General features: G+C 48.5%; 2 protein-coding genes across 2 annotated transcripts in view; one reads left to right on the top strand and one right to left on the bottom strand.

The window, feature by feature from the left end:
• SYN3 (synapsin III) overlaps nt 1-12,714 on the bottom strand; it is a 190,167-nt gene that overhangs the window by 71,683 nt on the left and 105,770 nt on the right. The gene's annotated exons all lie outside the window — the stretch shown is intronic.
• TIMP3 (TIMP metallopeptidase inhibitor 3) overlaps nt 12,116-12,714 on the top strand; it is a 37,062-nt gene continuing 36,463 nt past the window's right edge. Inside the window, exon 1 of the mRNA XM_032208104.1 lies at nt 12,116-12,422. Coding sequence (XP_032063995.1) covers nt 12,299-12,422 — 124 coding nt within the window. The 5' untranslated portion in view covers nt 12,116-12,298. The remainder of the gene's footprint in view (nt 12,423-12,714) is intronic.

Below are 12,714 nucleotides of genomic sequence, written 5' to 3'. Positions count from 1 at the left end.
ACGTCCCCGCAGAACCTCCCCGTTTAAAAGGGGAAGTCTGCGAGTGTTGACAAAAGAAAGCACGTTGTGCGAGGAAGGACAAATATTGTGCAGGAAACCTGTCAAAGTAGGGGAGCCAAACTTTTCAGCTGGTTCATGCAGAGGGTGATAACTGGTGGGCACCACTTCCATACACAGACAGATCGGAGGGGACAGAGCACAAAAACAGGAGGTCTGGCAAGCAAGGCAGCAGCTGGTCCTGTGGTCAGGGCGGCTGGCTGGCCTGGCTTTGAAGGATTGTGCCTTCACCTGCCTTGGAGCAAACACCGTTTTCCTCCAGCTCTGCTGGCACCGAATGAGGAGCTCTCTGTTTATGTAGTTACCTTCCTGCCACCTCCTGCTTCAGCCGCTTCATACCAGCTCCTGGCTTCTGTTCCGCTGCGCTATGATAATTTATTCACCAACCTCTGCTTTCCCCCCTTCTCACCATTTCCTGGCTGAAACAGCTTCTAGCTTTGCTGTGATAACTCAGCTGCTTTATGACTATTCACTCCAAAATAATTAACTCAAAAATGAAGTGGTAAACAGAAGCTAGGAGTCCCACTAACCCCATTTGTTTATATGGAGGTAGCACCCCGCTCAAACGCTAGCATCCCCTTTCTGCCAGGTGCTACACAAGAAAGAACAAAAAGGCCCTTTCCCAGAGGGAGACATCTCTCAAAATCACATGAATGATTTTCATATTAGACGAGACAGACAGAGTGCACAGAAATAATGAGCTAATACTAGTTAATGCCAATGGTCTAGGACTTCAGCTTTGCCATTGTTACAGAGCTAGCATTCCTGGGTCAGAGAAACCGTATTTTTGGGAAGGATCAGTGGAAATGGTTTTGGGACTGTACCAAGGTCCTCCCATGATTCCAGTTTTCTTAGTCTTTAGCCTCAAAGGAATTTGCAGCTGGCTCAGGCAAAGCTAGAAATCCCCACAGGAAGGGTTTTGTTGATACTCAGACTTTGGAGGACAGTGAGCTTGTCTGTAAAGGGCAACGCATATAGCTGGCCACATCCACGGCACCACACCCGTGGCTCCTCCAAAGTGGCTAGAGTTTCAAGGACTCACATGACCGGGTCCATCCGTCCAGGGATTATTAGGAAAACCTGTAGGTTGTGCGTGGGAGGGAGGCTTCCCCCCCTTCATTCCTTTGGCTTGGACAGGATTCATCACGTTCTGAAAGTGAAACAAGCTGCCCACTTTGCTCTTCAAAATGGAGAGGATCTTCAGGCATCTGGAGAGCTCGCAGGGAGTCTGTGGGAAGCCGGAGCCAACCTGAGATGCCCCCTGCGCCCCTACACGTGCTCTGCTCGCTGCCGGGCTTCTCCGAGCAGCCTGGCTGTGCTACACCTCTGCTACCAGTGATGCTTGCTACGATTGCCAGTGGCTGGGTCTCTGTAGAGTGGAAAACAGCTCCTTGTGCAGCACAACCACACCTGGGAAAAACCAGCGGGGCATGGAGAAGAGCCGTGGGCAGCCAGCTCCCTAGGTCTGGTTTTCATGCAGACAGACTGCTGCTTCCTGCCAGCTCCAGGCAGTCTCGTCCAAAAAGTCCTCGTCAGCCTCTTGTTTCCAGTCCAACGCCAAACCAGGGCAACCTGCCCAACTAATAACAGGAATCTGCCCCCTGTCAGCTCAAGGACTAGTGCTCTCCAGTCCTTGAGGGCAATAATAACTGCCTTCTGCTACCAGTCAGCTTCCCAGGACCGAGGTCTTTTAAGGATTCCTCACCTGACTCAAAGCTTTCTTAAATCTGTCAAGTGAAAATAAGGGTCCCGAGCTGATATCCAGGCCCTGGACTTAGTTTTCTTATACAGGCAGCTTCTCTTCCAGATCTCTTAGGGGTCCACAGGCCCTTTTACTGTCCCCAGTCCCACAGATACATCACTCTGAGCAAATGCTTTGAACCCGCAGAGAATCCTCTGCAGATTTGTATGGGTAAGAGGAGGGGAGATCAGGGAGTGAACCCACAAGAGATTTAGGGGAAGGCACAGACCCACCTGTTGCTTCAAGTTTATGGCTAAATTTGGTTGAGATGAATCATCCCAAACCTTTTACCTTCTTTCCGTGTCCTGTAGTGCCTCCGGACATCAGATTCATCACAGACTGTAGGGCAAATGTTATGGGTGGGAGAACATTGGCAGCACATCAGCGCAGGAGCGCCAAGCAGGTAAGACTCAGACTTCTGTGAACATCACGCCTACGGTATGAACACCGCACACAGCAAGCTCATTCACTCCTGGCATCGCAGCTTTATTGCTGCTGTGTTCGTTTTGAACCCTCTCTAATGTGTACTCTGTGCCCTTTGGCAGGGACGCACTCTGCCTGTTACTCATGAGCACAGTGCTTGGGACAATGTGGTTTTGGTTTTCCTCCAGGAGAGCAGTGCTAGTAAGGAATGAAAGCACGTCTGTCATAGTCTGCATAGGAAAGGCAGTGTCCATGGGATGATAATATCTTCGGTGGTTACCATAAAGTTTTCAAAAATAAGTCATTCCTCTCATATGGTTCTTAAAAAACACACACAGACCTGGTATGCTAAGAACTCGCAATATGAACGTATCTCCCTTATTTGGAAAAAAAAACAAATCGTGCTACCAGTTTCCTGATCCCACTTCATTTTTGATATTTGACCTGCAGATTAGAGGTTTTCACGTCATCTGTCAGCCCACAGAGAGTATCCCAAGGTTCAGTGTGTGTGAGAGATAGGAAAGGGACATTAGGAACAGGCCAGCCACAAACAGCTAAAATTAGCTCTGAGAACTGGATTTGCTGAGGTCTCTGAGGAAAAGAGACAGAAGATGGTTGTTTGCTAAACTCCCGCTTGCTCTGCTGCCTCTGAGGACTGCTGGCTCACATCCCTGCTATTCTAGAGGATTTCCCCCACCCGTTCTGCTCTTTTGTAACTCCAGTCCAGTGTGACATGGGATTGCTGCTCCAGCAGCAAGCTGCTGACTACAAACAGGAAACGGGGCCTATTTGGAGCTCGGACTCGCTGATAACACGGACATCACACCCACGTGCAGACAGGGATGCTTCTCACATATGGCAATGATCAGCAGCTCCCCCTTTTCTCTCCTTCCCTCTTTCCCAAAAGGGCTTACAAAGCCCTAGAGGGGTCCTATCTTGAGCTTGAAGCAGTCTGTAGAAAGCACGGCAGCGTGAGGCCTCGGTTATCATAGAACTTGATTTCTTGCACAATTCTTTGAGAGTCTCCGAGGCCAGTAAATTTGAGACTGTAAATCTCCACATGGCCAGCGCATATGGCCCTCGAATATGGTATGGAGTGAATTACAGAGAGAGAGCCTATCTTCTGCGGAATCTGATTAAAGGAGTCCTTTGAGAATGATCCCTTCCACGCAGCCATAGGCATGGCTTTACAAGCTGCCCTCCCTCCTCCTTTTCACTAATGCCTGACGGAATATTTTATTTTCTGGCACTAGCATCTCCCTCCTCCTCTGAAGACTTGTCTCAGGATAGAACTGAGTGGCTCTATCTGCCTTCAGACTATGTTTTCAAAGAAAAAAAAAGTGTAATCACGGTGATACTAGTGGAAACACATTGGGGGAGTAGGAGGCATTGTCGAAGTTGAGGAGCTGGGTTCTGTCTCTGCAGGGAGGAGAAGGAAATGCTCTCGTGTTCACTGGGAATAAGATTTTGCTTCCTCCAGCCAACTCTCTGTGGTGCTATTTGCTTACAGCCATGCACAGCTAACGCTATACTACCCCCCTAGGCTAAGTCACTATTGACATTATATATGATATTCATTGGTGAAGATTTATTCCGGATGGGGAACGCAATTTCAGATGAAGTAAAAATTCCCCTTTCTAGCGTGCTCCTTCCTGTTACGTGAGGCAGGTCTGTGCTCTTTGTGCTGCTGCTGCTTTGGCAAAATAAATTCCTTGAAACAAAAGTGACTATGGATCATATGGATTTTTTTTTTTATTTTTTTCCCAGCAGTAGATCATTTTGTTTGAGCAGTGGGAGAGAGAATTACACTGCTGTGGAAGGTGCACCTTCCACTGCTATGCAGTGAGATATGAGACCAGATTAGTGTCTTCTGTTATACCCATACTTAAGGATTTATCTACACTGAGCAGGTCTCCATCCCTCCTTCCCCTTTACACTCACTCAGATGGCAAGTGAACTTGAACTGAGAGCCTTTCTGTGCACTGCAGAACCTTTACACTCAGCATGTTCCTCCCAGTCCTCAGCTAGGTGTCTAGGGAGAGCTCTTCCTCCCTGGCTGGTGCGGTGCGAGCTCATTTTCCTCTTTCAGCCGGCTTTAAGCATTGCTTACAATCACTGCTGCAGATACTGGGAGATGGGAAGAATGTGGGGCAGTCCCTCAGCCACCCGTCTGCCACAGGTCTTGCTCAGGGCACGTGTTCATGCAGAGTACATGAGCCGTACGTATAATATGGATTCACATCTGTTCATTCAACACTTTCCTGCTTCCTGCCCACTCTGCATGGCTGTCATTGCTGCCTCTGATATGCGTTTGAAGTCCTTCTTTCTGGGCAGTCTCAGTGGGGTGCAAGGACATTCATCCATATCGCATGCCTCCCCTTCAGAAGAGCACTGACCCGCCCCGTGTGCTACCTATTGCTCTTGCTACAAACTGAGTTAAAATCAGTTGAACTATGCCAGTATAGGATGCCTTTTTTTTTTTTTTTTTTTTTTTTTTTTGGAGCTTCTGCTAGTGACGTGTGAGATCATAGCTGTATCCCCATGCTCCCTGGTAAAGGTTCTTTCATTCAGTGTGAAGGAAAAACGGAGGAAGTTTGCTCTGTTCCTCTTCCTTTGGCGTCACCTCCAGTTGTGCTGCGTCTGGTTACAGATTAACTCGTCCTCCACAATACCCAATTACCAATCAGAACGGAATGGAAACCAGGGCACTTGGCTGAATGGGCAGAGAAAGGCACGACTGAGGGGTAGCTCAAGTCCATTCAGATTAAAGGAAAAGGGAAGAGGGACTGTACATTTCCCCCTTTATCTTCAGTGGAGAAAGAATACAACTTTCACACATCTGTGCTGAATCAGCCACTGATCTGCTCACTGCTGACGTTAATCCACGAGGTGTGGAACTCGCCCTGCAGCCATGAAAGGGTCCTTTGATGCAGGCGTTCCTCCTCACTCAGGAAGAGCGAGACAATGAACAAATGACAGGACCCTCCTCGCTCCCGACTGCAGACCTACCATCGCCTCACCTTTTGTCTCCCACTGTAAGCTGAGATTTATGGAGAAAAATTCCAGAAGAGTGAGGAAACACAAGTGCTGCCTTTTGCTCCAGAGAAGATAGAAATCTGTCCTTGAGGTCAGAAATCCTCCAGCTTCTAGTGCCTTCTAGGCCGGGAGCTTGGGCCCTGCTCTAACTGAGGCAGCCGCTTGCTGTTACAACACAGCAGAAATTTGGGAGTACAGAAACAAAAGCATTGAAAAAGTGGATTTGGATTTAAAAAAAATAAATAAATCCTGTGCTGAGGCAGCCATCTCTGCTGGGATCTCCACACAGAGGAACTGCTTCTCACTTTTGACACCCGCCTGGTGACATGCAGGGCAGGAATTGCCGAGTTTGTTCCCTGCTGGGACACTGCCCTCGTATTAGAGACCATTCCTGCAATGAACACCTTTGTTTGCAGTTTCAGGTGAGAAGCTGGGAACAGCTGGACTGTGGGGATCAAGTAACTGGCTTATTTTTGCAGGAGGTTTTTGCAGGTTATGCAGGAGAGGCAAGAGACCGTAAACTTTTCCTGCAGCTGCACCTGTTGTGCGGGTGGAGAGAAGGCCCTTCCTTCAGACGTGACGGTGTCTCCAGGCTCATCAGTGTCATAAAAAGAGGGATGCCAGCTCCCTTGTGCTCCTCTTCCTGCCTTTCACAAGTATGATGTTTTCAGAGGATTTGAACATGCTCTATAAAACCAGCGGCACATCCTGAGGACTGGCAGGCCTACTGGGCCTCCGGAGGCTGTTGAGAGGCAGAGAGGTGAGGAGAGAAGGATCTGTTTGCACAGCCTGCCAAAAAGGTCCTGTGCTTCAGTCCAGTCACCTCCCATGCCATTAGGACTGGATTCAGCTCCCCTGTTCCTCCATGGCTGATCATCCTTGGAGAAGCCAGGCCAACCCTCTAGAGGTGAGGGCTGCAGTGGCTTCCCCCACACCACTCCCCGGTCGCCGTCAATGGCAAAAATGGAAAAACAGGAAAATGAAATTCTGGACTGTACCAGGAGGGTGAAAAGCTACAAGGTACTCCCGTATCCCCACCACGCAGAGCAAACCCCAGCAGAGGGATGGGATCGTGAGTGAGAGACTTGCCAGTCTGCCAGGCTGTCTGCCTGCTAAATATTGGGGAGTTATTTGGACCTCCACAAATACATCGAGCAACTGCAGTGGCCAGTACTCGGATGCAAACCCTCTCCCATGGAAAGTCCTTCTTCCTCAAGCTCACCTCCCAGGCCTCCACAGAGAGACTGTCTCGTTCAAGTTACGCTGGGAGAAACGTCAGACCTTGCTTACAGCCATGAATCTACAGCTCATGAACTCTGCTGGCCACAGTGCCACAGAGCTGCCTTAAAGCTCTCTTAAAAATGTGAGGCATTCCAGTCATTTTAATTACTGTGCATTGCATAAGCCAGAAAACAGTTCATACAAAGGAACAACAGAAAAGTGATTTTCGGTCACTTTGGCTCTCCTCTCTACTTAGTGCCAGCCTCCAAAGCTCTGGGAACACCAGCTCTTATTACCATTTGAAGCACTCCATCTATTTGCAATCTCTTTGTTCAGTCACTTAAAGCTATTGATGCAGTTTAGAAGGGTTTAAAAAGAAAAACAAAACTTCAATTTGGAAATGGCTACAGCAGCCATGAAAGCAAAGCAAGAGAAATGGAAAGTAAAAAAAAAAAAAAAACCACACACAACTTATTATAAACAAAAACGAGAGAAAATTAATTGCTTGGAATGAGGCACAGGCAGGTGAAGCCAAGCAAATCACGTCCCGTCCCCTGACTCTGTCAGACCATCTAATCACAGCTTCCTGGCTTGAACCCTTTGGCCCTGCTCCAGAAATGCACTTAAGCTTATATTTTAACTTTGCGCATGTAAATGGTCGTGTTGACTTCAGTGGAGCATCTTCGGTGTAGAACTGTTAGAGCTGGGGAAGGTTAATGGTGTATCTCGAACTGAAAGCTTGGGAGTGGGATGGAGCGTTACCTGTGTCTGGCTTCCAGACAGGAAGGTGACATAATTCTTTGCAGCCACTGAGAAAGAGATCAAATAAAACATTTTCGTATGTATATATAGAATCAAAGACATTTCTGAAGAAAAAGCCTTCTTGTTTTAAGCAGCAGATGAAGTCCATTGATACAATAGAGGAGTTAATAGATTTTTTTTTCCCCCAACCTTTTTTATAGTCATAAATCATAGCAAACAGGAAAATTTTAAATAAAACAGCCTTCTCAAAGAAAAGTGTCAGAAAAAAAAGAAAAAAGAAAAAAAAAAAAAAAGCTTTCTGAGATAGAAACAGATAATCGGGAAATAAGAGAACATTTTGTTAATGCAATGCACAACCGCCTCAGTAGAGTTGCCTGTGACATGGTGTGGGTGTGCTGTCAAAGAGGTCATCAGGTGGCTCCGAAAAGCACCAGTCCTTTCCAACCCGCTAGACAAAAGCAGAAAAACAAGGACATCCCCTAGAGGGTGTGAGGCTGAACTGATGGAAAAGATATGAGGATCGTCAACTTCAAGAAAAGGTTTTAGGATAAGACAAGACTTTGGAGTGACTTGGCAGCTGCACACTGAAATGCTGGTGGCAGGGCTCCATGCTCATGAATCAAGTCAAGTTGCTGCGCAAAAGTTAAAATGGAAAAATGCCCATACTTCAGAAGCATTTAAAATTAATGTATTTGTTCATCAAGGTGGCAGGACTGTTGGGACTACGGGCCGAAGCCTCCTGCCTTCATTCATGAACTGAGCTTGCTCAGTTTAAGCCAGCTGAGGTCTGTGATGAGCTGGGGTGTTTTCAGCCGCTACATGTGTCCGGGTTTTTTCCTTTGGTGGTTCAGTGGTGGTAGTAGTGTGTGTGTGGGTCCTTCTTTTGTTTGTTCCTTTTTTTTTTTTTTTTTTTTTTTTTTTTTTTTTTGGCCAGCGGTTCCTGTAGTTTGATTAAGCCCTTCTGTACAAATTAGATTCAGATGCTTTTGTCAGTTCAGAAGCAGCTTTCTGCCAGTGTCTGGCACCCCTCACGTTTCGTTGTGAAAGGTGATCAGAAGGGAAGAGGATCTGCCTTTAGTTCATTTACAGCAGCACCTCGTGCCTCTTGAAGGACTCAATCATTGTAGCTAGCTCTGGGATGGTCCTTTCCAGCCACAAACAGGACTTGTGGAAGGGAAACGGTGTAAGTTATGCTCCTGGTGTAAACTGCAGTATCTGTGGAAGCAGAAAGTAGCTGTCTCTCCCGAAACATAACCAAGACACCCAGCTTAACACCGCTCCTTTTGCAAAGACAGGGTTCTTCAGATACTGCGAGGAACCTGGCTCCATCCCGACGAAATGCGAACATCTCTTGCAGCGCAGTGCCCCCTAGCACTGCCTCTACACATTCGTGCAGGACTGAGGGAAGAAGGCCACTTTGCTCAGCCAACAACACCTGCAGGACACGGCTTTCCCTGGGAATTTTCACACCAGCTATTGACCCAGCCCAGTCAGGCTTAGCCTGTGGGATCCGACAAGATCACAGCGTGACGTGGTGTGGCTGCCCAGTAAAGCAGAGAGATCCTTAATTGTGTTCAACAGTGTGCTCTTGGGGGTGGACTGAAATAACGTGGATTTCTTTATTTGGTGACATAAATCAAATGTGAACTCTAATTTTCTCATATGAAGATCAAGGTTTTTATTTTCTCTTTCTTTCTCTGTTACGTTTTTTATGGCCATATAAGGCTTAAAGTTTCATCTAGCCAAAGGAGCTGAATGCTAGTTTATTTTATTTTATTTTTTTCCCTTTGCAGTTTCTCCCACGCAGAGAACAGGGATTCAGATGGAGCTCTCCTTTCAGTTCCTTCATGACGTTTTATGTTACTTTGACCCTATATCAATTTTTCAAAATATAAATAAACAATCAGAACTCCTTCCTGCCTCTTCCAGAGTGCATTTCACTGGTGGGTCTCAAAGTGGAGAGGCTAATATTGAACGTCTAATAGATATTGTCAGAGGATGATACGTAATACCTCTATTTACAGATGATAAAATGAATGTGCAGGCAGGTAAAATGATTTAACAGGCCTCACAGCAGGCGACAGGCCAGACTGAGTTTTCCTGAGTACTATTTGTGATTTACAAAAACAAAGCAGTCTGGTGTCTGTGGATGAAGTGTACCCTCTAAGTGGCAAATAACTGCTGTTATTATTGCATGGTATACAGTGCTACTGAACTGTTATTATCGCAATCCTGCATCCCAGCTACTACAGAGAAGTCAATCTCTTTGAAATAGAATATCTAGGTGTCAGAAAAGCAGCCAAATCTGCCAAATCCTTACTGACTGAACACAGGTACTACTACTCCTGCCATGCAGGTACTGCTGCTACAATGCATTTCGAATTTTCTGGGTCACATCTCAAACTGTGGCAGAGAAGACACACAGCCAGCCTGCACATCATCCCTTCCAAGCAGATGTGCCCTGCTGCTGGGTCAGACTGCAGCACTCCTTTTCAGCCCGGCAAGTAATTGCAGATTACTTCTCTGGGTTATATCTGAAAAGTGAACCAGTTCCTGTCGTCAGCACAAACTCGGTGTTACTTGAACAAGCTCGGTCGGTCTCGCTGTAAACAAGCTACATCCATGCCTGAAGGGCCCTGTGTAACTTCCAGCCCCTTTCCTTTTCCCTTCTCAGAAATGAAGGCGACTGAAGGGTTTGTTCTTCAGTCTCCTCTGAACATGTCCTGTGTCTTGTATTATAGCCACTCTTGGCATTTACACAACACCCATCGTCTTCAAAGCTTGGTACAAAGTATTCAGCTCGTTAGCCCTCGGAACACACAGGAAAGCTGTTATTATAGAAATGAAGAAACTTTCTCAGAGAAGCAACTGGGCCAGGTGCTGCTGGGGTTGCGATTATAATCTCATTGTGTGAGGGCCAAAGTCTCCCTTATTTACACAGTGTCAGGTTATGGAATAACTGAGCTGCTCTCAGATACTGATCTGAGATGTTGATAGATCAGGTGTATCATGATGGTGGCGATATCAAACCTTTTTAGAACAACAAAGAAAAAATGAAAGTACCGGACACACCTCATTTTTCTCCCGTTGTTACTCCACTGAGGTCAGTGGGGTTGTTCCTTGTTTACACCCAGTAAAATGGAAATGACAGTCCAATCTGACAGATTCGGCTTCAGCTGCAGTACCTCCAGCAGACAGCCCAAATATCTAAGGAGTTTTTTGCAGAGGGGTTCTCATATTGCAGTTTGAAGCCAAATGATTCTGACAGTGACGTACCTAAATCTAAAGCCTTGTTTCATGTCCTGCCTCATACATACTTATATGACCCATTATGACCTCCGCACCACCTGATTTTTTTTCAATGCTCACTAACAGACATTCCTGCGAAGCTCCATCACCATTATCCCCATTACACGGATTGGGATTTGAAGCACGGCGAGATGAAGCTGCCACACAGGTTAGCTGTGTCACAGCGAGGAGAGGAACCTGCATTTTCCTCCAATTGCTTTGCAACCTTGATCACTGCTAGCAACACCCATCTTGACGCTTTTGTACACCTATGCTCCAAATAAAGACCTGTGTTTCCATAAGACTGGAGGTTTTAAATTTATAGGGATGGCATGATTCAAGAAGAGGTGTAGGCAGGCTGTGCTTCACCCAGATGGAGAAGAATTGTAAATCTAGACTTAGCTGACTATTTAGAAATTTAGGACAGCTGGTCCCCGGCCTTTAATACCAGCATAATTTATAACTAGACATGCTTAAGTCTTGTAAACCCCATGGAAAGTACTCTGACATTATATATACTGGTTTGATACCGTGATTAATCGCCCCTCGGTCCCCTCTGCAGGATAATGAGGATGTCTGTATCCTGCAGCTGGCAATCTCCTTCGTTGCAGCCCCGGCTCTACTATAACATTTACATTTCTACAGCTGATAGAAATTTACTGTTCCGAAAGGGGATAAGGAAAAACAAAACAAATGGGACTTTTCTGTAAATTCTGCTAAAGCCGCTCTGCTAAAATACACGTTGAGATGAAATGTTGGGTAGATGTGACCGGCGACTGGAAAGTCACTGACTTAAAGTCCTGAGGAGGGGAAGAGAAGGGGAGTGGGTGGTGGCAAGAGAAGGAGCATTTGAGATTTTTTTTTTTTTTTTTGAGCATTGGATGAAAATACGAAGATGAAATTCTGGCTAAGGTCTCGTCCTTCTCCTCCACCCGCTACCTGCTGAGAGGGGAAAAGCAGCAACACGCAGTGCTCCCCTTGCGTTTTCGGGGAGTAGCCCTTTAGGGTACTACCCCCTTTCACCCAAAAAATCGCTTTATAACCAGCCGAGGGGAGGCAACAGCCCGAGTTTTATAAGCAAACCCCGGAGGGCTTCGGGGGCGCCTCTGCCCGCCCTCCGAGCTACCACCCTGAGGGGAGGCAAATCCCCAGAGGGGTCGGGGGGACCAGAGCCGGGTGGAGGCGACCAGAACCGGGCAGAGGGGACCAGAGCTGTGTTGGCACTGCCGGGGTCTCTCAGTAAACCCAGGGATGGGGCACAACGAAGTTTCTGTGGGACGGGGACGACTTGGCGGGCTTCCCCTCAGGGCGGCCAGCGGCGCAGGTAACCGCCCGCCCCAACGGCCCCGCACTATTCCCTATAAGGCGCTGAAGCGGCGGCCCCTCGGCCCCTCCCCGTCCCGCCGGCCGCTCCCGCCGATGAGGTAATGCGGGGGCTCCCATTGGCCGGCGGCGCAGGGGCTATAACTCGGCGCCGCGCTGCACCGCGCCGCGTCGTGCACCGTGCACCGAGCAGCAGCAGCAGCAGCAGCAGCGAGTGTGCAGCAGCAAGCAGCAGCGTGCAGCACCCGTGCATCGCCTTGCACCCGTGCATCGCCTTGCACCCGTGCATCGCCTTGCACCCGTGCATCGCCTTGCCTTGCACCGCGCTCTCGGGCTTGCACCGTCCCAGCGAGCAAAAGGGCACCGTGCAAAGGGAGGCTGCTAGCAAAAAGGAGGCTCCTGCCCTCTCGCTCCGCACAAGCGAAGGGGTGAGCCCCGGAGGGCATCATGACGGCGTGGCTCGGCTTCCTCGCCCTGGCTCTCTGCAGCTGGAGCCTGCAGGACGCCGTGGTGGAGGCTTGCACTTGCGTCCCCATCCACCCGCAGGATGCTTTCTGCAACTCCGACATCGGTGAGTGCCGCCGACGGAGCCTCCTCGGGTTTTTGGGGGGAGAGGCGAGGCCCCGGGGCTCAGTCCCTGGCCCGAAATGGGGCGGTGGGCTCGAAATGGGGCGGGGGGGAGCTGTTGGGGTGAGCCCTGGGGGCTGCATGCGAGAGGAATTGGTGGTGTCCCCAGGGCACCCGGCGAGCAGGGTGCATGGGTGAGGGTTTCTGGCACCTCCACAGGTGGTTTGAGTGGTGTGAAGGGTGCTGGGGGGCTGCGCAGTGCTGGTACCCACACCTCGCTGATGCCAGAGTCTGCA

This window comes from Aythya fuligula, chromosome 1 (assembly GCF_009819795.1).
Source record: "Aythya fuligula isolate bAytFul2 chromosome 1, bAytFul2.pri, whole genome shotgun sequence".
NCBI lineage: Eukaryota > Metazoa > Chordata > Aves > Anseriformes > Anatidae > Aythya > Aythya fuligula.
Note: the sequence above shows the minus strand (reverse complement) of the source record. Positions and strands in the feature narration are given on the sequence as shown.